At 33.1% G+C, this 24,969-nt stretch overlaps 1 protein-coding gene across 1 annotated transcript; it reads right to left on the bottom strand.

The window, feature by feature from the left end:
* Positions 1-13,702: 13,702 nt before the first annotated feature.
* LOC124889728 (putative serine carboxypeptidase-like 52) lies at positions 13,703-15,266 on the bottom strand. The gene is made up of 5 exons (XM_047401705.1): positions 15,201-15,266; positions 14,917-15,044; positions 14,408-14,521; positions 14,230-14,275; positions 13,703-13,786 (listed from the first exon to the last, which is right to left on the bottom strand). The coding sequence occupies exons 1-5, from the start codon at positions 15,264-15,266 to the stop codon at positions 13,703-13,705; spliced, it is 438 nt and encodes a 145-aa protein (XP_047257661.1).
* Between the last annotated feature and the right edge of the window lie 9,703 nt (positions 15,267-24,969).

Raw genomic sequence — 24,969 nt, 5'->3', positions numbered from 1 at the left:
GAGTGAGAACTCCCATAGTTACAGTTTCAGTTTAGGACTTTCAGATACACTCATCAATCTCAGAGAGGAACTCAGATAGTTCCATAGATTCATAGACCACCCGCTAATAGGCTTGGTCTCACATAAAGTTATTCAGTATCAGTACCTACAGAGGTCACCCGTCAGATAGGCTTGATCTTGTCTCAGATTCAATTGAGTATTCTTAATATCAGTTCCAGAGATCACCCATTAGTTAGGCCTGATCTCAAGCCTAGTCAATCTTAATCATAATTAGAAGATTTAGAGATCAGCCCGCTAGATAGGTTTGATCTCAGATTCAACCAGTTAATATCAGTTATCGGTAGACTCAGTCATCCAGTTTATCAATATTAATAAGTACAGATATAAGTTTTAGTAGCTTCAGATACGTATAATCTCAGTATGTTTAAAAACCTCAGATTGACGGTATATTTAGTATAAGTTATCAGATTCAGTCCCAGTATGCTCAGTCACATTATGCACAGTATGTTAAGTAGTTATAGATTCTCTATGTATGCTAATCTAGCTCTTGCATATCATTCAGTTAGTTATTGTTCATGCATAAGCCCTTGCATTTAACCTTACCTCATTTGCATACTCAGTACATTCCCGTACTGATGCATTTGCGCTATGGTGTTTTATTTGACCCCATAGGTTCAGAAGAACGAGCCCCAAAGCACTCTTAGCAGTCCAGATCCAGTCAGCAGCAGTAGACGTAGCAGTGAGTCCTCTTCATTCAAGGATAATCCTTATTTTTACTGTCTCTTTAGATCCAGATTATTTTCAGTAGATGGAGTTAGTTGGGGACATGTCCCATCAACTCCACAGTTCAGATAGTTAGAGGCTTTTTAGACAGATCTATTAGTATTCAGTTTTCAGTGTTGAGTATTTTTAGATGTTTTAAACCTTATGACAAGTTTTCGCCAGCTTTCCGCATTAATATTTATATATTATGCAGTGTACAGGTAAAGATATCATTCATGGGTTAGCTTGTGGTCCTTCGGGGTCAAAAGCATCGTGTAGCGTCCCGGTTTAGAAAATTGGGGCGTTACAGTATCGTCATACCTAGACTTGAAAGTCATATCATATTCATTGCCCTTTTCATTCAAAAGAATATAAATGACCACCCAAAAGATTTAAACATCACAAGAGAGTTTTTATTTAGAAAGCAAATAAAAACTTATACAAACACACTCTCTTTTCAAGACTTAAACATGCGGTGGCCAGTTCAATCATTTAAGTCATGCATTATCACTATTAGGACACAAGAGCCTTTAGAATAAGAATTGCCTCCTTAAAATATATGAAATAACAAAGTATAATTGACAAAGAGACATTTATGACTCGACAAACATCATCATTCATAAAGCATTCCCAATATAAATTATACAAAAGTCTCATGATCAAAAAGGGGACTTATAACTCATGCTCTCCAACCCATTTAACAATTCATAACATGGTAATATCATAAACCTCATCATGGAAGAGAGATTTCCACCAAATCATGCTCATAAAACACTTTTCAAAAACTCATACCATGAATGCACATGATTATAACACAAGTTACAAGAAAACATAATAATAAACACATTTTCTTTCGAAATGGGTTCATGATGCATGCTCTTCAAATAATTTTAAAAATCCTTTTCATATACATACATATGTTTCCTTAAAACTTATTAAAAACATAAAATTTATGCCCATGAGATTTAGGATAGTCCCAATACCTTGATAATGATGAAAATATTGAGAAAATTGACCCTTGAAGCTTAAATCCTCAAACTCTAGTTAGTCTCTCCTCTCTGCTTATGGAAAGATGATTTGGGTATTTTGAGAAGTGAAATAACATATGTTAAGACCCTAATTTCATCCATATATGATTGGGAGTGGTTATAGGGTGTGAAAAAACCTCAACGCTCTTAAAATAGAACAAAATGGAGCAACTTATGACGGTTGGCTTTTGCCTTGCGGTGCATAGCCAAATCCAACCTTAGGGTTGGCGGCGCATGCCAAAATCTAACCCCAGCTAGTGGTTGTTTGCATTTGTTCTGCGATGCAAGGCCTTTATGGAGGGTTCAGTTCGTAATGCACACTCACTTTTAAGGCATAAAAGCACCCCCAACACAACCCCCAACATCTAAATATGGTCTATCATCGAAATAGGGGTCCCAAGGATCATTTTTAAGGCATTACTAAAAGTATGGAATCATTCATTCTCAAATGATGGGTAGGAACTTGTTGAAGATCTAAAAGTATGGAATAAAGAATGTAACCTCGCATTGGACATTTTTCCTCAACAAAATTTGTAAAGGCATAAAAAGAGCTTCATGACAACCCTTAGTAAATTGTGTAAGCATGAGCGCGAGATAATGAGAATTGACATAGAGATGGTCCTGCACATTAGTTCTATGGATCATAATCATCACCCCATAAGGCATGAGTTTATTTGAGGATCATAAGCATTGATTGGCATTGGTACTCAACATGAAATAAGGTTTCGCGGGAGATAGGACTAGAGGAATTCTTCACCTTACATGATACAACGAATAGACCTTAAACATAGAGCCACTACTCACCTATGGCCCAAATAATAAACAACATACTTCATCATTTCCAACTTAAAATTCTTCCATAACATGTAACTACAAGATTCTGAGTCCCACTGCATAGTACTTCTATGTTGAAGCCTAACCCAAAGTCAAAAGGTGCTAACTTAAGCTACGGGACCCTGTACTCTATATCCCATTAAGAATACCAGTTTACCTTATCACAATAATCCAACAACCTTGGTCTTAATTCAAGGGGTACTAACCATATAGCACATTGGTTTATGTTTTCATCAATCACAGCATTTAAGCCTATCTTTACTACACCCACTTTATGAATCTCCCCATTAAAAAATAGAAACTTCACTCACTCTCATAAAGATTTTCATCACATATCCTTTTCCTAATTATTTCACATAACGAAAGTTCATCTCCTTCTTTCCCCCTTCACCTAGAACCTTAGCCCAGGTAGATTCATAAAACATTAACACAATAAGAAACATCTACGCCCTTATATAAGACATTACTACGCTTTCATAACTAATATCGTACTATCATAAGGAGTTTATTGAGGGCCTAGAGTACAAACATCAAGAATGGGGGTAAAAATATTTAATTATAACTCATACTTATTGCACTACTCAAGGTGGTATATGAGATGTAGATATGATACAATAGGCACGAAGTCCTTTATATGTCAAATGTCTAAATCATGAGTAGAGAGACGTTCGGGTATAAACACAACACAGAATGAGTTCTCAGGACTGGGAATAGTGAGAAACATGAATTCATATGTCAAGATTTATATAACATAAAGTCGGGACTCATGTAGTCAACGACTGAGACAAGGATTGCCACTTGGAGCTATTGTTTCTTATTTTTAGAGCTGAGATAGTCATTTGTTTGCACAACCTTATCACTTTGCTAATTCTGACATAAAATGAATTAGTAACATATAGAAGCATAGTTCCTTAGAACTAAGCATGGCATGAAACATGGAGTTATGGATCATGAACAATCATAACATAGAGCTTGAATACTTATTGCTTTTAGTTAGGAAGCCGGAACATGGCATAAGTTGCATAGATAATTTGAACCTTAGGCAAAGGCATGACATGAATACATAAGGCATTGGTATAATGACCTCTTAAATTAATGTAGGAGGAGCTTGCTTGAATAGGAATAGATTTATCATGACTCTTCCCAGACACTTGACACTATGAGAAAATTTGGGAACACCTCAATTCACCATCTCTCTCTTAGATCAAAGTCATAATTCTATACTTAAGGACATATCCTCTCATTAAATCTATCGCCACAACTCTCAACACAAAAAGGGGTATCACCATACACATAAATGCTAAACTCCCCCTGATAAACTATACTGTAAAGGCGTTGCTTTTTGGGAATGATACTTTTAACTTTCCCTAGCCTCTATAGCCATCACCCTACTACTCACACTCTCATGAGCATACACATCCATACTCCGTATCACATTACAATCCATTCTCCACTACTTAACGTACTCGGATTAAACCTCTAGTAGCATACCCTTACAACTTAACAAAGTTTTTAAAACCAGACCAAGAGCTCACATCATCTATCTATATTTACCCCAATTCAGCTCTAAAGAAGACCATATAGTAGCTCTCTAGGATTCTCCATACTAAAAAAAAAAAATTAAGAACATAAACTAGGTAAACAGGGCACTTATACACATAAAACCTTATCTAACCACATGTTACTTGCGGTTCGACTTATTCTTATATACTTAACATTCTTTTCCACTTAATGACTCAGCCATAATTAATCGTTTTAATACTAGTTCTCATGTATATATATACCACAATTATCTAGTCTTTTTTCCATGAGTTGCCAACCGAGGCTATTTCACACATCACATCAAGCGTACTACCTCATTCCCATAAAACATGCATCATTAGTATTAAGCTACTATTCTTACCACCATAATACACATCTAAAGTTCAAGCCTATTTTCTAGCACCAATCATGTACCACCAGTGAAGCATGCCACATATTATGCTAGTCCATCAAATGGAGAAATCAACCCAAATTCCTCATTTCACCTAACTATGACCCACAAGTTTATTCTCTACAACATTACTACCACACCTTATAATCTACCACATACCTTCTTACATGCAATACTAGTTTACAACTACTAGAGAAAAGACAATCAAGGGGGTAAAGTCACATAATAAGGATAGTCGATCTTAATCGTATAATATAAACCATTACGATCTTCATAGTATATTCTACTTTCTCACATTATATATACTTACCTATACATACATCCAAACTACCTTCAAGACCCTATAAACACATGTGAGTCTCTACTTATAACTTATTGGCTAATCTACCCCTTTTCGTTCAAAGCCTATAAATGACTTCTATAACCACCATAACTATCCATTCAGAGATCCTTCCCTATTTTGAATAAATAACAATCATAGATAATCACTCCCTCTATGGGCTACCACACGGTCTACTAATCTTGCTACAATATTAACCAATCACCATAAAAGGGCAGACCACCCCCCAGTCAAGGGTTATACAACTAAAACTAACTTCTTTATACAAAAGTTACCCTCACTCTGACTTTTAAACTCATGAATTCATATCACTAACTTTGGTATTATCTTACTACTCATAGATTATAGCACATTAACTTGTACTACTAACAAAAAGGAAATATTGTTCCAATATTCTGCTATATATCTCTACCCTTAAGAATGACATCTATAATAAGGATTCTGAAAGGGATTGAATACACTTCATACCTCAGGATAAAAAAGACAATTTCATCAGGATAGAGGTATACACCCAAATTAATACACTTTGAAGCATCAACAGAATCCTCTCAAGTCCTTGTACTATTTCTTAACCTTTTATTACTCAATTAGAAAGGACCACATCATTTAGACTCTAAACTTTTGAACTTGTATGGCCTCGATAATGAGCCATAGCTAATAAAATCAAAGTAAAAAAGAAATTTGGATGAATTTTATATGGTCAACACTATAGCATGATCTAGAGTAACAAAGAATGGAAAACATCTCCTAAATGCCTCATAGCTTCCTCCTTATAAGTGTAGCGCGCTACACACCCATAAAAGGAATCTACTCGACGTGGCTTTGTAGACACCCTAGGGCCTTGAAACGTGCTACAATACCAAGTTTTTCATGCCCTTAGCTGAGGTCCTGGCCACGATAGGCATCCTGAACCATTAAGGCCCGAGAGGCCCCGTAGCATGTAATCGTAAGCATAAATCATATAAAATAGAAGTGAGGAAGATAACTAAAAACATAATAGTCCCATAATCGAACTTAAAACTTCATAACATCAAACCATATAAGTCAAGAGGAATGACTCGACTAGAAGGTACATCTTCTAGGAGTCACGGGAAATGACTCGTCTAGAAAGTACATCTTCTAGAAAGTGTTTTCTAGGAGTGAAGGTTCAATTTAAAAAATGTATCACCTAGCAATTGGAAACTGAAATACCTGGATAAGGAAGTGTCTCTGAGAGATATAGGATGATGAATTTTTACCATGATTTGATAATCAAGCCTGTGCAGGAACATTGCTTCCTACATCTGTAGAAGTGAGAAATTACGATCTTTGATGTTTAGGCTTTTAAATCCTTGATTTGGAGGTAAAATGTGTTCCTGTTTTAATATAAAAAAAAACTTGTGAGTATAAAAACATGGTGGATGGTTTGTGGCTTTATCTTTCGCGGCAATCGCTCTTGCTCTCATCACATTTAACCTTGCTTTCAACCATTAGCATATGTCATTGACTTGCTACATCATTGACTCAAACTAAAATTATTAAGAGTGACTCTAAAACAAACACAGTATCTCTGTTTTGCCATGTTTCTCAGATAAACCCTTTGAACTGTCATGACCCGAGTCAGGACCCTGGCCGTGACGAGCATCCCGAACCATGGAGGCTGGATGCCCTTCTGTATTTGGTGATCATGCAAAATTAAAATACTCATATAACAAAGAAAAGATGCGTAAATATAATAAATGGAATCATGGTCAATCTCTTAACATTTGAACAATTTGGAAATAAATTCTTAGAATTCAAAACATATGACACCCGTTTGCGAAATGTCTAACATTACAAAATCCAACATATGACTAAAAAAACTGGACCAAGGCCCCTAGTTAGACCATGAAACAAATAAATAACAATGTTTAAATAATCCCGACCTTCCGAAATAAAGAAGGTTCACCAACTGCATACTTCACTTCTGTCAAAACAATTCTACGACTTAGCAGGACCTCTAGACTAAGCCTCAGACCCTAAAATATAGGGGGTCAATACAATTGTACTGGTACGTAGAGAAATCCAAAATAATGTGCATATATATAACATAGATGAGATCAAGTCTGAAACATCATGCATGAAATAGTTAAAACACATGGGCAATTTCAATGATCGCAAAAACAATTTTGACAGTGCAGTTCTAATGTTTGTATTACTTCTGAGTTAGGTGGTCCACCCTACAATTCTAAAACCCCACGGGCTATATGGATTCCTCCCTTAACTCGGCGGCCAATCCCCCAACCCAAGTTTGCCACAAGAGTTGGAGTTTCTAAATTTGCTACGCCCCAGGGCCGTCGCCAGTTTACAATAATAATATACTCGTATCAACAAAATATGGTTTCGGACAATGAGTTTTATGGCTCATGCCTTATTCGGGAAACCACCTAACATCTTTTAATCCTATTTTTAGTATTTTCTAAACATGCATCTTTCTGAAATCAAATTCTGAAATTCTAAGAAAAAATCTGTTTCTTTAATCTGTTCTAAATCTGCTATGGCATTATCTGAATTTGGTATCGTCAGACCAAGACTTATAAGTCATATTTATTAGCCATAAATATCATGTTACAGTCTCTTCTTTCAAAATATAAAGTTTGGACCGCCATACTACAAACAATTCAAGAAGATTCAGACTTTAAAACATTTGTCAAGTTATAAAAGATCGTTCTTTTCAGCATTTCAACAAACATGTGGTGGTCATGAAATTTGTGACAAAACATGCAATCTTCTTAGTAAACATCTTTAACCTTTAACATCAAGTAAAACACCCTCTCTTCTATTGAAATCCATAATCAAGTCATAAGAAAAATCAAGGCATTTATATTATGATACCAACAATACATTTTGAATAAATCAAATCTTACAAAAACAAGATACTTGTAAACAAGAGAGGGATTTCTAATAGTTCATGCTCTCAATTCATCATTCAAACTCTTCAAACACATTTATATATATACTTATACATGGTTATAAAATAAATTTGGGGAAAAGGCCTCAAGACCAGAACAATAATACCATTAAAGGATTCATAATGCCAGATTGTAAATATAATTCCAAAACCCCTTTGAAATTTCATGATTTCTATAACTTTAAATCTGATTTGAATTGTTTTCAACAAGACCATAGAGTTTAGAAAAACCCCACGTATCTTAGATTACCTGATTTAAAGAGTAGGACTCAAATCTTGATTTGTTCCTTGAAAAACTTCAACTTAAAGGTTGATTCTTGATTCCTTGTTCTTGAGGAAAAAACCCTAATTTGATCTTTTGAGAGTGAAGAAGGAAGTTTTTGATGTTGCAACTGATAGGAATTGATTAATAACGTGTTAGGGTGTAATTAAATCCATTGGGGAGGTTTTCTGAAGAGGAAAAGAGCCAAAACAGCCCTTTAAAAAAATCACATTTTTAAGCTACGGGATGGCCGACGGATGGCCCGACAGACCGTCACGGGCCCGACAAACCATCCCTATAACTGTAGTTGTATTTACAGTGACTGAGTCACTATTTTTGGAGTGACGAGCCTCGGAACGGACCGTCACGGGCCCGATGGAACATCGGCCCAACCGTCGCTCCTTAGGCAGCCTAATATCTTACTGTAAAACGGGCATAACTTTTTACTCCGATATTGGATTAAGTCTAAACTAGTGGAGTTGGAAAGAGGATTCAAAGACTTTTCATTTTATATATATTAGGACTTCTAATTCGTTATATACCAAAAGTTATTATCGATTGAAATTGACGTAAGTTTTGACGCTCACTAAAACTTGAACGATAGGAAAGCTTCCAACTCGTCCTTGGGATAAGGGACCTCTATGATCTCAATTCATTCTCAACTAGATTCTCACGCTACATAATGGATTAAAACACTATATTTACATTGGATTTATGGCTTTTGGAACATCTACGCATAGAAATGGCGGTTTATGTTCTAGCCTGAAATGCGGGGTGTTACATGAACCTTGGTATTTCCATGAGTTCCCAAATTTGTCTGTTGACAAAATTTTCTTCATGACTTATTTTGGTTCACAATCATGTCTCTTTCATGTGTTGGCTATTGTCTTGCTTTGTGCAATTAAAGAAGTTAGTAGCCAGTTTTGAAATCTTTTCTCACTTGTTTTGTCATGGACTTGACTCAAAGACAAGAAAAAAATAATAATGATTTTTTATTTGGATAACTGACTCAAGGAAGTAAAATAAAAATAAAGAGAAGAAGAAAAAGACAATGAATGTCCCTTTTGAAACAAAGAAACGAAAAATTTATCTAAAAATGACAATCAACTCTAATGATTATGCCATGTATTTTGGATTAAGTTGCCTGATCTTTCCATCCAAACTTTCTAATAATTTTTCTTGAGTTAATGGCCCTGAAACTGAGTTACTTCCTTGGGCCAATTACATTCGGAGACCTTATTTGGCTAGTGGCGCCTTGAAGAGTTTTCGCCAACAAGCCTCTCTCATTTTTTTTTCTCAGCTCACCAATGCCTTATGGTGTCCTTGAGGGTTTTTCACCAAGGAGACTTTTTTATTTTTATTTCTCTCAACTTAAAGTCGTCTTACAGTGCCCATGAGAGTTTTCACCGATAAGGCTCTCTCATTTTTATCTCTCTCAACTTACCATAGTCTTACAGTGTCCATGAGGGTTTTCACAAATAAGACTCTCTCATTTTTATTTCTCTCCTGATTCCTTATGATGAGGAAGATAAGTAATACTCAAATGCGTCTTATCCATTACATGCTTAGCCTTAACATTCTCAGAGATTTATCTGAAGGTCTTTCTTTGGTTGTAACTTGGCTTTTGGATAGGGTTATAAAGAAAGGATGGCATGAGGCTCAAACGACATTTGAAGTGGGGTGGAACTTATAACTTTTGGAATCAAACTAAACAATGAGGATTAACTCATGCCCCAGGTTCTTTTGATTGGGCAATTCTAAATTGTTTATTTGGTTGGACTGAGCCCGGAGTAGGACAGCTTATGTATCTCACCCTCGATAGAGGAGAATCAGATCATACGTAGTTCTGACAACTTTTTCCTTTGAATGATTCTGATTTCTTTTCTTCTTTTTTCTCTTTTATTGACTCTTTTCTTTTTGGGACTTTTCTGACTCTATTTTTTTTTACACTCTTCTTTTTTCTTTCTTTTTGGACACATTTTTTTTTAAACTTTTCTGATTCTATTTTTTTACTCAATATTTTTTAAAAAACTTTGCTGACTCTATCTTGATTCCAAAATAGGGGTATGAAAGAAAATAGAACTAAGGCTCAAATGGAAAAACAAAGGATGACATAATGTTTGGATATCAGAATGAAATGCCTTCATCATATTAACCATTGACGAAGGAATTCTATTTTGTAATTGACATATAGATAAAATAGCTCCACCCCACAAATTATCAGGTGCATTAGAGCTAATTAACAAAGAGTTCACCATTTCTGTCAATGTCCTATTTTTCCTTTTAGCTATACCATTAGACTTAGGAAAATAAGGCGAAGTAACTTCATGAATAATACCTTCTAGATTAAAGCGTGTCAAATGACTTTTTCTTTTTTGCAACTACAATACACATCAAATAGTTCATTATAAATCATTTGTAGAATAGTATGTCAGCATACCTTGTTCGCGTATTGCCATGACTCTAAAATTTGACTATCAATGTCTGCACCAAGTTGTATTTGTGACAAAGCATATGCAACACCATGTGTCACACCCCGTTATTAATCAAGAAAAGATAAGTATTTAAGGTTTGAAAGGATTTTTATTATTAAGTGACGAAAGATAGAATCTATTTCGAAAAGATTCTTTTTCATTTGAACTCAGAGTCGCCACTAGGCATAATATGGTGTGCCAAGCCACCTTTGAAAATCCTTTTTCAAAATAATTTTTGACTTTTTAAAACTGATTTGCGAATAGAGATTTCGGCTAAGAAATTCTGTTGACCGATGGAAAAGTGTTAGGCACCCCTCGGTCCTATGGTTCGACCACAATCGCTCTGTAGATTATATCGGCAAGCATGACACTATGAATGTATAAACCAACAAACACATAAACACGAAACAAACAATAAAACAAACAAAATTAAAATTACTGTCTAGTCCAATTTATTACAGACCCAAAAAACGATACTGAAATATAAACCTGCACTAATCCTAAACTACGCTCCACCGGTGCATCGAGTCTTGCTCATGCATCGTCTTCGAGTACAACTGCCTCAGGGCATTTCCCAAGTAAAACAATACAGATACCTTAGGGCATCTCCAGCTAAATAGTATAATTGATCCAAAACGAACAAAACCATCTAACACACATTTCAAGCATTCACCAATTCAGAATTCTTAAGTTTGCCTACCCTATCATTTGCCTACTCATTTTTTATTTATCATAATTCCAACAAAATCAATATAATCGATAATTCAAATTTAATACAAATTCACTTTATCGAGATTAACCCCTCCCTGAATTTCTTTTTAACATATGAATTTTGGAATGAAAATAGTCATCTGCCCATATCAACATCAAGCTTATACCATGGGATCAATGATTCAATATCAAACAACATCGAACATCAACAAAATCATCCAAACAAATAGAACAATGATAATAAATCACATCCATAATCACATAAAATTAAAATAAAAGGAGAGATGAAAGAATTGGACTCAAATGAGCTTTTATATGCCAAATTGAGCGATTAGAAAATAAAATCAAATCCGAAAACCTCAAATTGAACCTCAACTTCTCAAATCAAATACCAACGACCAAACTGAGCCTAATTCAATTTTTTTGGCGAGAATCAGTATCCGCCGTCAACCCAAGCCCGACTCATAGCGCCGTCAAGAGACATGTACACTACCACCACTGATTTTAGTAGCTGGTTTGGTATTTCCGATGGATTCCCGATGTTATTCTGACAATTTTGAGTGAAAAACAGGGACGGGAGAAAAACTGATTTATTGTTGTTGCTTTGCCGGAGCTCCGGCGAGCTCTAGCAGTGACAGAAATTAGGGAAGGATCAAATTTTGTGGTTGGAACGTCTTTCGGCGAGAATTCGCCAAAAAGTGTTCGATTCACCGACTGCTCTATCCTTTCACTCGCCTTTCCTCTCTGTTTTCTCTCTTTCATTCTCTCTCTTTTTCTCGCTCAATCTCTCCCTCAATTCACTGTTTTTCCTTCGATCTCCTTTTCTCCATTCTCTCGATCAGCTCTCACCTCTCTCGGTCACTAATGTGTGTGTATGGGTATTCCAGTGAGGTGTGGTTATGTGTATGTGTGTGTGAATGAGTGTGTTGTGTGAATATTTTTTGTGAGGTTTGTGTGTATGTGTATATTGATGGGTGTGTGAGTGATCTGTGTTCTCTGTTGATAAATTTGAGTGTGTTTATATATAGCTGTGAATTGTTGAGTGGAAAAAACGAGCCCAGGAGAGGTAGGGATATATGTAGGTATAGGGTTAGAGGGTATATGGGTATGGGGTAGGGGTATGTAGGTATGGGGTAGGGGTAGGTTGTTAGTTTTGTTAGGGTCAGGTGTCAAAAGTGAAATATTTTTGTTAGGTTGGTTATTTTTTGTCTTTTTATAGGGGAAATTATTAAATGGGTGAGGGTGTATGATAAAGTGACGTAAAAAATAGATAAATTTGATTTTCAGGAGGGACAAAATTAGGTGTCTGCATCATGAACATCAAGTAGTGAAAAAATTCATTCTTGCAGTCTTTTAAAGTTTTCATTAGTAAATATTTCAATATTTGAAACATCATAAAATGGCTTAGCATATGGTAGAACAGCCGAAACATGAGTATTAGGGATTGTGTCTGTTCGATTGTTTGGGAACAATGATAAAATAATAATAACAATATTATTTAACTGTTAACAAAATAATAATACAATAATAATAATAGCAGTACAATATCATAACAGTGTATAATAATAATACTATTAAAAAATAATATTATATCCGATATAATAATTATAACAGTAATATAATTTCTTATTGACAAATTAATGATACGGAATATTAAATTACTATTACTACGATATTATATTAATTATACTTGTGTCGTGCTAGGCACTGTCCTAAAAAACTATTTTAACAGGATTAAACAAATATTTTCCTGATTAATTAGAGGAAAGTCTTCCCTAATTAAGAAAGAATAAAGAAATCAACAAAATTATTAATAAAATACCAACAAGTTAAACACAAAGATTATTTAATAAGTGAAGCCAAAACAAAATAAAAAGAGAACGCAATAGTGAAAGAAGTTTGTGAGAGGAGATGATAAAACTAAAATGGAATATTTTTGGTTGTGTTGTGCTGTAAAATTGAGGGGTATTTATAGTGGAATGAACAAATAATATTTTGACAAGTGTTAGGACATTTGTTTTCAAAACTTATGCAAATGCTATGTTCTTGACAAATATAAAACTTATCTAATACACTATTTGCTTTCCAAGCTAATACAAATAAATTATTTTGAAATAAAATAATTTTCCTACATACTTGTTGATTAAATGTTCAAGGGAGTCAAATTTCCTGGTAATAGGATTTGGCACCTACCTTTCTAGACTCCACGTGTATAGTTACACCCTTTATGATGTAGTTGTTGTTTGTAGGACTTGACATCTTACTTTTATTTATAAATTTCTCCATATAAAGATCCACATTATATTTAGCTTAAGTAGGAACATATTTCAAGTTGTTGGAGTCCTGATATCTTTATTTGGGGTAAAGATTATATATAGAGAATAAATCCCCACACACTTTTAGTTTTTTTATTACTTTTTTGTGATGATTCAAAGAGGTACATATGATAACCATCTCTCAAACATTGTGAAACATTCTTTAGGCTTGTAGTCAGTAGCTATATGTCCTGCTCCCTATCCAAAAATATAAGTAAACACATAAAAACATAAAGCTATTAACAAGATAGAACCAAAGTTTATATTCGAAATATTTTTACTAATCCAATCATATCAATTTATGCTACACATTTTTGTTCTACTAATTAGTTCGTTCATAAAAAAAAAAAAAAATAACAAGCTTTGAAATTTGAAAACAATTAACGAACTTCCTTTTTTACTCTTAATGAGTAACTTTTATGACCAGTCAAATGTCATTGACATGTTTCATGCATCAAATTTCAAAAGTCAAGTCACACAACTGTTAGGAGTTAGGACATCATAAATTTCAAAAGTTTTTATTTTTTTTCTTAAATTATGCTCTAATTCAAACTATATCACATAAATTAAAATGGATGAAATATATTTAATTATCCAAAGGCAAAAAGAAATAGTATTGAATATCTTAAAAAAAATCTTGCCTTGACAGTTGCATATGTCATCTGGTTGGAGTAGGATCTTGTATATCTGCAAATTAAATGAACAAGAAAAATTAAACCAAATTAATTTCAGATACATTTCTCAATATATGTGTGCGAAATGAAAAATTAAGAAGCAATTAGATAGAGTTAAAATAATTTAATTTGAGAAGCTACATACCCAGCAACTTGACCACCAACAATCCATGGCCTCCAATCATCTATGATGGAATAATTTAGAGATTTTATCCAAAATTGTGTTGATTGAAATGGAACAGTCATATCATGATCCCCACTGTTTAATCAACAAAGTAATTCATTTCAATGTGTTTGCAACAATTTAATTTTTAGTTTAATCTTAGTGGAAGTCCCATATATGTAAAAATGGAAATGCCTTAATTGTCCTCGTACTACTTGAAATTGGTCAATTTTACATTTATTCATACTTTTGTTATCAACAAATTGTCTCTTATTTGTCCTTACCATTAGCGAAGCTTCAATACGAAAGGACCAGAGTCCAAGTGTACAAATTCATTAAGATAAAAACTCTAAATTATTTATCGGTTAATTTTTAACTATGCTTTAAAATTACCTTTAGGTATTTGAAACTTTATAAATGTCAAAGGAAAATACAAGATAAACCCCATGTTTTCTCCATATGTAAAATATTAAGGTATAATCGTATATAACCTGTATATAATTGATGGACAACCTTTTTTGCTGAGTTCCACATGATAAGGTATGCTATCACGGAAAGTAACTGTGTAGGTTTTATTCTCAATACTTTTTCTACACCTTGTCCATCTTGGTATGGTTCCCTACATTAAAAAAACAATGCTATATAACATAAAATGAGGTACGTTAATTTATTCGTTTGGCTACAAGAACTTTTCAACTTTTTTCATTTTTTTAATTTATTTCAAAATTCGCATATGACCATAAAAAAATATTTAGCAATAACTTAATTGAAGTACCTTTCTAACATTAAGAGCTTCTTGTACTCTTGGGTCATTTGCCCAGTAAATAGACAATCTGCGCATCTCAACCTACAATTATAGACATCATGTATTTTTTTTAAAGTAATATTTATACTCAATAAACCATACAAGTCCTGGGCGGATGTAGTAGAAGAAGAGGAAAATCATTCTCAAGTCTCTATGTTAAGGAATGAGATTGTGCTTGTGAGATTTGATTGTGAAAATGGTAAAAGTGTTGTTATAGAAGGGGGCATTTATTATTTTGATAATAAGATTTTTATTATTAAGTCGTGGAGCCCTGCTATGGAATTTACCAGAGAAGCGCTTCAAACGGTACCTAATTGAGTTAAGTTCTCAGGATTGGACTTTAAATATTAGAGCCCTAAGGGTTTAAGCAGGATAAGAAGTCTAGTAGGCAAGACACTAATGGTGGACTAGTTCACAGAGAAGAAGCTGGGATTGAATTTTGCAAGATTACTAAGTTGGTATGAATACTACACTGCCATAAATTATTGTTTTAAAAAAGAGAGAAATTTGAGTCGTCTTAAGTACCTTCAAACTTATTGCTTTAGTATGTTGTGTGACCTTTTTTGATCTACTTGGCAAAATATGTAATTTCAAACTCCATCACGCGAGTAATGGAGTTAATTTTTTGCCAAATCAGCACCTTCCAACCCAAAAAAAATGAAAAAACTCCATTTTTCTTGAATTTTTTCAAAAACTTCAAAGTCTCCTCTCTCTTCTCTTACTATTTATTATCCATCTTCCTCCATCACTTTCAAAATGTGTAAAAAAAATAAAAAATTCAATTGCTTCTATTTTACCTACTTAAATTAGGTGTGTGCATCGATCGATTCGGTTCAGTTTATCAATTTTTTATTTTTAAATATGCTAAATCAATAACCAAAACAATAAGATATTTTCTTATTGATTTTCGATTTAACCGATAAGAAAATACTCATAAAATAGAAAAAGTATAACTAACATGAAATAAATCAAATCTTAGTTATATATATATATATATATAAACTAATAATATAGTATAATCTTATTGGATTATCGGTTTACCCAATAAAAAAAATCAAAACCGAATCAATAACTTAATAAAAAAAATTTATAAAATCATTAAAAAATCATTAACCCAACAACGATAAATCAATAACATTTTTATCGGTTCGATTTTTGTACACCCCTAACTTAAAACTTAAATTGTGATTTCTTACACCATAATTATAATAAGAAACGTATTTGTGCATGTGGGTCTTCTCAAAATTCTAATCGAAACAGTAATCGAAAACTATTATGAAACATTAACCAGAAAAAACAATCTCATATTTTAAACACAAAAAAAAAAAAAAAAAAAATACTCCCTCCGTCCTATTTTATATGTCGTCATTTCATTTTCGATAAAGAATATCATCTTTCTTTATTTGGTAACTATTTAATGACATAATTCCCATTTTATCCTTAGTGGGTCCCATTTTATAGAAAAACAATTAAAAAGTAAATTTTACGAGGGGCAATTTTGTAAACTTCACAAAGTCATCATTTATTTCTTAAACTCCGTGCCCGGTCAAATGGCGACACATTAAATGAGAGTGAGGGAGTAATTTTTTTAGATAATAGCTTACTTGATCAACGAAAATTCAGCATTTCACTATTTTGGAGCAGAGGAAAACTCAAAAATATAATTTTTTTTAGAGAGAAATCGAATAATTAAGGATAGAAGTGGGTTATTTTTTCATATAGGATAAATATGAGGGGAGTGGATGGTATTTATCTACGTGGACAGACACATACATAAGCAGTTTTTTCCACGTGTACGCGTATGTTTTACACGTTGTGGCCCATGGGCCAAAAACGGTCACACGATGTACTAAAAAAGCAAGTTCGAAGTTACTTAAGACGACTCAAAGTTCAAGTATTTATAATATATTAAAAGTATGAAGACCCTTAGAAAAACGATTTAAACTTTTTGTCCTTCATTAAAAGATTTCACAATAGATAAAATCATCTTTTTATTTTTTTCCTCAAATAATTATTATTAATATTGAATATTGACTTTAATAAATATATAAAAAAAAAAAATTAAAACCTCAAATATATGGGAACACTCTCAATTTTATGGAAAATTTTGTTAGGTGTCGGCTATAATTAATTAATATTTTTAATTACTTAGATTTCCTTCTTACAATAGTAGACTGGTTTTAAGGAAAAAAAATATTAAAACAAACGGGATTAAATTTCAAGACAAGCAAACACAAAATTTCCTTTTTCTTTAGTAGCATACCACAATTAGTATTATCAAAAAAAAAAAAAAAAAAAGCATACCGAAATTAGGATTCTAATTAAGCAAACAACTCTATATTAAATATGACGTAAAACGTCTAAATTATTTTTTAAGTAACTTTTGTTATAAAATAATTATTATTTAATTAATTTTTAAATTAATTCAAGTCCTTAATAGGTAAACATTCATTATATTTTACACTTTTAAATTATTAAAACCTTACCTTATGTAAGAAAAAAAAATTCTACAATTTTATTTAAGTAATATTTTAAATCAAACTTATAAGAAACATAACTTCTTCTACTTATATTTTTTCTTATTTTATTCAAGTCGTCTTCTTTCATTCACTATGTTCATTCTTTTGCCTTTTATTTTTCTAATAGTTTTAAAGATTGATTATATATGCATTATACATAATGAACAATTAACAATGAATTTTTCCTTATGGTTTTCCTTGCGTTTTTCTTGCAGTTGAAAATTTCAGATTAAAAACTCAACGTAACAAGCATGTTGCCAAATGAAGTAGCCGAAAAAATTAAAGATTTATCTCTATACTTTTTATTTCTTTGTTCAAATAATTTTTTTTTGAATGTAGGTGTTTATTATTATTAATTATCTGTTTCTATAATAATCCACTGTATTTTTTTATGGGTGTATTTATGTGTTGATCGGGTTAGAGGTCCTTAATTATCTTCCTTGTTTGATTTTTGTAACATTATTCTTTTTAGTTTGTTCTCTGTTTTATATTCATATATATATATATATATATATATATATATATGATTAGGATTAAATGTGCGGCTTCTAAAGCCCTTTTGTTTTAAGAGAAATATATAATTAGTTGAAAGAAGCTTTGGTTACATATTCTGTTTGTTACGTATTTAAAAAGTAATTGATAAGAAATGTTATTAGCATCTATAATCTATCTATGATATTTTTTTCTTTCATTAAAAGACTTTTCTTTAGATAAAACTGTCTTTTCACTATTTTTTAATTTATTATTTAATTATTTTTTATTATATTAACTAGACTTCCTAAAATATATGGTAAAAGAATTAATTTATACTTTCTAAAATATTTGAGACTCCTAAAATATATGGTAGGAGAATTAATTAATATTTTTCTTTCTACTGTTCAATTAGAAAAATACTCTTAAAATAGGACTCTATTAAGGAAATACTTCTATAACTATTGAGATGTACGTTGAACTAGAGAACAAACAGGTTTGCTTATTGGGAGAATATGATTGATGCTTATCTAACTTGATTCGATTCTATGTCAAGATTAATGGATATTTGATTTTCTAACCCTCAACTTCTTCACTGTTTTTATCAGTATAATAGAATTCAACATGTGTGTATATATATATATATCTTCTTTAATTTCATTCAAAATCATTCTTTAGGGTTAAAACTTTCGCTCAGACAAGAATTAGTTAGATCAAAATCGAAGCTTTGTGATCACTATTATATTGTTTTTTTTATAGTTTATAGATCGTAGATGAATGTCGGTTGGTTATGAAGAATTTCTTGTGTAAAGTTTTGGTTTAATTGTATTGTTTTGATATCTCTATTATCGTATTATTTTGTTATTGTTTACAGGTGGTAGATGGGTATCGAACGACTTTGAGAAAAATTTTTTGCATAAAAATTAAATTTAATTGTATTATTTTGATGTCTCTGTGATTGTATTATTTTGAGAAATAGCACTTACTTGCAGACCTGATAAATATAAAGTGAGATTGATTTAGATGACTGGTCAACATATCACAAGTGATGTGATCTTTATTTCACAACAATTGAATTGATTTAGATAACTGGTCAATCTATCACATGTGATGTGATCTTTATTTCACAACAATTGAATTTTCAGCTCGCTATAGTATATGCATTTAACATTAAAGATTGAGAGAATAGGTGTTGGGTTCAATATGTACGGAAGAAGTGTGAATGGAAAATGGAGAGAAAAATGGTGGAAGGAAGGAGACACTTATTTAGAAAGTATACTCCCAAATTGGAAAGTTCACTAAATCTCCCACATTGGTAGGAGAAGAGAACTTTGGAGTGTTTTTAATAAAGAATACTTCCTCCATATGGATAGTGAGGCAAGAACAAGGTGGTGCCTCGCTCCATCATCCTCGTCGCTCGCTCGGCTTCGGATTTAGATTTGTCAAAATCGATGAGATCTATCTTTAAGGACAAAATTTATTTGATCAAAATCTGATCCGGATATACCAAAGGAAAAATGACAGAAATACAGAAAATTTTTCTGTATTTTATCCTCCATTTATATGCATGTATACAGTAAACTGATGCACTGTTTACACTGATTCATGAAAAGGCATGCTTGTTCGGAAAAGACACACTGTTTGGACGAATAGGCATGATTTTTCAGGAAAGGTTACACCTTTTTAAGTGAACCATTGCCACTTTTTAGAAGAAGCATGTTATGGCTATATAAACCTGCTTTCATCCACAGGTTTAGACATGAAAAATATTTCTGAAACACAAACTCTTCTTGTCTTCAAATATTCTATGTGATCAATCAAGCTGTTGAGTGAGTTCGGAGAATCCGTCAATTTAAGGTACCACTATTGTTCGGATTGAAGACCATTTTATCCTGGGAGGAAGTTTTCATAACCTCTGGTACAGTGAGGGGAATTATTCCTTAAGGAAACTTCGTGAAGTCAGGGGACTTGGTTTAAATTTCTGTTTCATCTATTTTCTGATATCTAACACACTTCTTGGATAGATTAGTAATAATCTTGTGTTGAAGGTGTTAAATAACTTCAAAACTATTTTTGTTCATACATAAACTTGTTATGAAGTTGTTGTTATATTAATACAGATTCTAGTACCGTAGAAAGAAAATAACAATCTTAAGGAATAAAATTTACTATTTCAGAATCTGTATTACTTGTTTTTTGGAGATTAAAGCTATAAGTTTTCTACTCCGTTTGAACTTAACTAGTGATTTGAAGACATAAAATCTTCATCATAAGTTAAAGATCACTCGGTTGACAATTGGAAGTAATAAAAACTTCATTGTTAACTAGAAACAAGAAGTGTTTAAAGTTGCTGCAATTTTTCAATAAGTATTTATATATATATATATATATAATTTACTGTCTTGTGGTGACAGAAAAATGGCAACTGAAATTCAAATGCATGATGATGCTACGACTGTGGCGGCGACTAGCATTGCTACGACAAGCCGCGCAAATGCTCTGCAACATATGGCACCTGCGGAGAAGCCCGAAAAGTTTGCGGGCATCAACATTAAGAGATGGCAGCAAAAGATGTTCTTTTACCTCACAACTTTATGTCTCCAAAAGTTCACTAGTGAGGATGCTCCTGAGGTACCCGAGGGAACCTCAGACAAAGAGCGCTTTATAATTGTAGAGGCTTGAAACCTCAGACAAAGAGCGCTTTATAATTGTAGAGGCTTGAAAACATTCAGACTTTCTTTATAGGAAATATATATTGAGTGGCCTCCAAGATGATCTCTATAACGTTTATAGTGGAACTAAGACATCGGAGGAATTATGGGGGACACTAGAACGAAAATATAAGACAGAGGATGCGGGAATTAAGAAATTCTTTGTTGCAAGGTTCGTGGACTTTAAAATGATAGATAGCAAATCGGTTGTCTCTCAAGTACAGGAATTGCAAGTAATCATCCACGATCTCCTGGCGGAAGGTATATCTTTGAAAAAATACCTTAGTTGAACAACTTAAAAAGGTTCTTAATACTCACATAAACTATTTTGTAGTTGATTGTGAATGATGTTTTCCAAGTAGAAGCGATAATTGAGAAGTTACCACCAATATGGAAAGACTTCAAAAATTACTTGAAGCATAAACATAAGGAGATGACTGTTGAAGATCTTATTGTCTAACTGCGTATTGAAAAGGATAATAAAGCTATCGAGAAAAGGTTAAAAGGGAATTCTGTAATTAATGGAGCACATATTGTGGAAGATGACCAAAACAATTCTAAGAAAAGGAAGAAAGTTGAACAAGGAAGCAATCAACCCAAGAAGAAATTCAAGGAAAAATGCTTCAATTGTGGCAAGATTGGCCACAAGTTCACGGATTATCGTGCCTCGAAGAAAGGCAAGAAAAAGGATCAAGCAAATATGATTGAATCCAACAAAGAATGTGATGATCTGTGTGCTATGTTCTTAGAATGCAACTTGGTGGTGAATACTCGCGAGTGGTGGATGGATTCTGGTGCCACCCGCCATGTATGTGCCAACAAAGAGTTATTTTCGTCATTCGCTCCGTCTCAAGTAGAAGAAATGATCTACATACCTAACTTCGCTACTGCTAAGGTAGAAGGAACAGGAAAAATATGCTTGAAAATGACTTCAGGAAAGGTCTTGACACTTAACAATGTCTTGTATGTTCTGGAGTTACGTAGGAATTTAATTTCTGTTTCACTTCTAGACAAGAACGGATTCAAATGTGTAATCGTTTCTGAAAAAATTGTAATTAGCAAAGGAGAAATGTATGTAGGAAAAGGCTATCTCACCGAGGGCCTTGATAAGATGAATGTTGAAATAAATAAAAGTTCAAATTCTTCTTATTTGCTTAAGTCTTATGATTTATGGCATGAACGTTTAGGCCATGTTAATTACAAAACGTTATAAAAACTGATTAACTTAGAAGTTTTGCCGAACTTTGAGTGCAATAAATCAAAGTGTCAAACATGTGTAGAATCAAAGTATGCAAAGCATCCTTATAAGTCTGTTGAAAGGAATTTCAATCCCTTAGACTTAGTACACACTGACATTTATGATATGAAGTCAACACCATCACGTGGTGTAAAAAATTATTTCATAACTTTTATTGATGATTGCACTAGATATTGTTATGTTTATTTGCTAAATAGTAAGGATGAAACAATAGATACGTTCAGGCAATATAAAACTGAAGTTGAAAATCAGTTAGATAAAAAGATAAAAATGATGAGAAGTGATAGAGACGGAGAATAGGAATCTCTCTTTGCCAAAATATGTGTAGAGAATGGAATCGTTCATCAAACTACAGTCTCATATTCACCTCAATCTAATGAAATTGTGGAAAAGAAAAACCAAACTTTGAAGGAAATGATAAATGTTTTACTTATAAGTTCTGGTTTACCGCAAAATTTATGGGGGAAGGCTATCCTTACAGCCAATCGTATACTCAACAGAGTTCCCCATAGTAAGATACAATCAATTCCTTATGAAAAATGGAAAGAAAGAAAACTCAACTTAAAATATTTTAAAGTGTGGGGGTGTCTAACAAAGGTCCAAATCCCTATTCCTAAAAGGATTAAGATAGGACCTAAGACAGTGGACTGTGTGTTTATAGGATATGCTTAAAGTAGTAAAGCATGTCGATTTTTGGTTCATAAATCCGAACATTCAAATATTAATGAAAATACGGTAATTGAATCAGACAATACTGAATTCCTTGAAAACATTTATCCGTATAAAACTAGAAATGAACAGTCTAGTGGGAAGTCTAAACGACCTCATGATGAACCAAGTGAGAATGAACATAATGAAGAAAATCCAAGATGTAGTACACATCAAAGAACGTCTACTTTGTTTGGATCGAATTTTGTTACATTTCTCTTAGAAAATGAGCCTCAAACATTTAAGGAAGCGATGGCATCTTCGGACTCATCCTTTTGAAAAGAGGCAGTCAATAGTGAGATTAATTCAATCTTAAGCAACCATACATAGGAATTGGTTGATCTTTCTCCCGAAAATAAACCTTTAGGTTCTAAATGGTTCTTCAAAAGGAAGATAAAAGCGAATGGTATTATTGACAAATACAAGGCAAGACTTGTAGTAAAAGGCTTCAAACAAAAATAAGGCCTTGATTACTTCGATACATACTCGCTAGTAACAAAGATAACATCGATTCGAATGTTAATTGCCTTGGCTACAGTATATGGCCTTGAAATCCATCAAATAGATGTGAAAATCGTTTTCCTAAATGGAGAATTAGAGGAAAAAATGTACATCGAATAACCTGAGGGTTTTGTGGTTTCAGGAAAGTAAAATAAGGTGTGTAAACTTATTAAGTCATTGTATGGACTAAAGCAAGCACCTAAACAATGGCATGCGAAGTTTGACCAAACCATATTGGAAAACGGGTTCAAGATAAATGAATGTGATAAATGTGTTTATATTAAAGACACTCTGAATCACCAAGTCATTATTTGTTTATATGTGGATGATATGTTGATCATCAGTAGAGATATTTAAGACATAATACAACGAAACGAATGCTCGAAAGGAAGTTCGATATGAAAGACCTTGGAATTACGGATATGATCTTAGGGATAAGAATCCATAGAACTCCACAAGGGTTAGCATTGTCATAGTCTCATTATATCAAAAATGTACTTGACAAGTTCAAGTATATGGAATTCGGTATTGCCAAAACTCCATTGGATGTGAGCTTTGCACTTCAAAAGAATGAAGGTCAAAGTGACTCACAATTGGAGTACGCAAGAGTATTGGGATGTTTAATGTATATAATGAATTGTACACGACCAAACATAGAATGTGCTATTAGTAAATTGAGTTGGCACACGAGTAATCCCAACAAAACTCATTGGATGGCAATGAAAAAAGTGTTGGGGTATCTTAAATACACTCAAGATTATGCCTTGCATTATAATAAATATTTTGTGATACTTGAAGGATATAGTGATGCAAATTGGATCACCCGATCGAACGAAGTAAAATCTACAAGTGGATATGTATTTACTATCGGTGGAGGAGCAGTCTCTTGGAAATCATCCAAACAGACTTGTATTGCTCGCTCTACAATGGAATCTGAATTTATCGCATTGGATAAAGCCGGTGAAGAAATAGAATGACTCTGGAATTTCTTAAAAGATATTCCGTATTGGCCCAAACCAGTGGCACCAGCATGTATACACTGTGATAGCCAAACATCAATAGGTAGGGCAGGGAGCATGATGTATAACGATAAATCTCGTCACATACCACAAAGACATAATACCATTAGGGAACTTCTCTATAGTAGAATTATCACTGTTGACTATGTAAAGTCAAAGGATAATGTGTTGAATTCACTTACAAAAGGCCTATTTAGAGAAGGAGTAGAAAGAACATCCAAGTGAATGGGTTTAAGGCCTAGGACAAGTCAGTATGGCGGTAACTCTACCTAGCAGACTAGAGATCCCAAGAGCTAGGTTCAAGGAGATCAAACAAAGTTGTGTCTGACAGGTTCAACATTGTCAATTACCCAACCCATTCTCATGATGTAGACAATGTTTAGTAAACAAGGATAAGACTTAAGGTTAAAAGTCTTTTAATGATTATCTAAATTTGGCAGATTTGACCAAATAGTTTAATCTGTAGGATTGAATGTTTATAAATCACCTAAGTGAGGGCGAAGTGGAAGCCGCTTCAAAGAAAATGTTAGTAAAGGCCTATTCTCTAAGCTC

Source organism: Capsicum annuum, chromosome 12 (assembly GCF_002878395.1).
Source record: "Capsicum annuum cultivar UCD-10X-F1 chromosome 12, UCD10Xv1.1, whole genome shotgun sequence".
Classification (NCBI taxonomy): domain Eukaryota; kingdom Viridiplantae; phylum Streptophyta; class Magnoliopsida; order Solanales; family Solanaceae; genus Capsicum; species Capsicum annuum.
Note: the sequence above shows the minus strand (reverse complement) of the source record. Positions and strands in the feature narration are given on the sequence as shown.

Excerpts from the sequence above, each read along its gene's own strand:
- LOC124889728 (XM_047401705.1), bottom strand. The coding sequence starts at position 15,266 with ATGCGCAGATTGTCTATTTACTGGGCAAATGACCCAAGAGTACAAGAA. Across the intron at positions 14,276-14,407 it reads GTTGGTGGTCAAGTTGCTGG|ATATACAAGATCCTACTCCA; the intron begins GTATGTAGCTTC and ends TTTAATTTGCAG. Across the intron at positions 13,787-14,229 it reads TGACATATGCAACTGTCAAG|GGAGCAGGACATATAGCTAC; the intron begins GCAAGATTTTTT and ends ATTTTTGGATAG.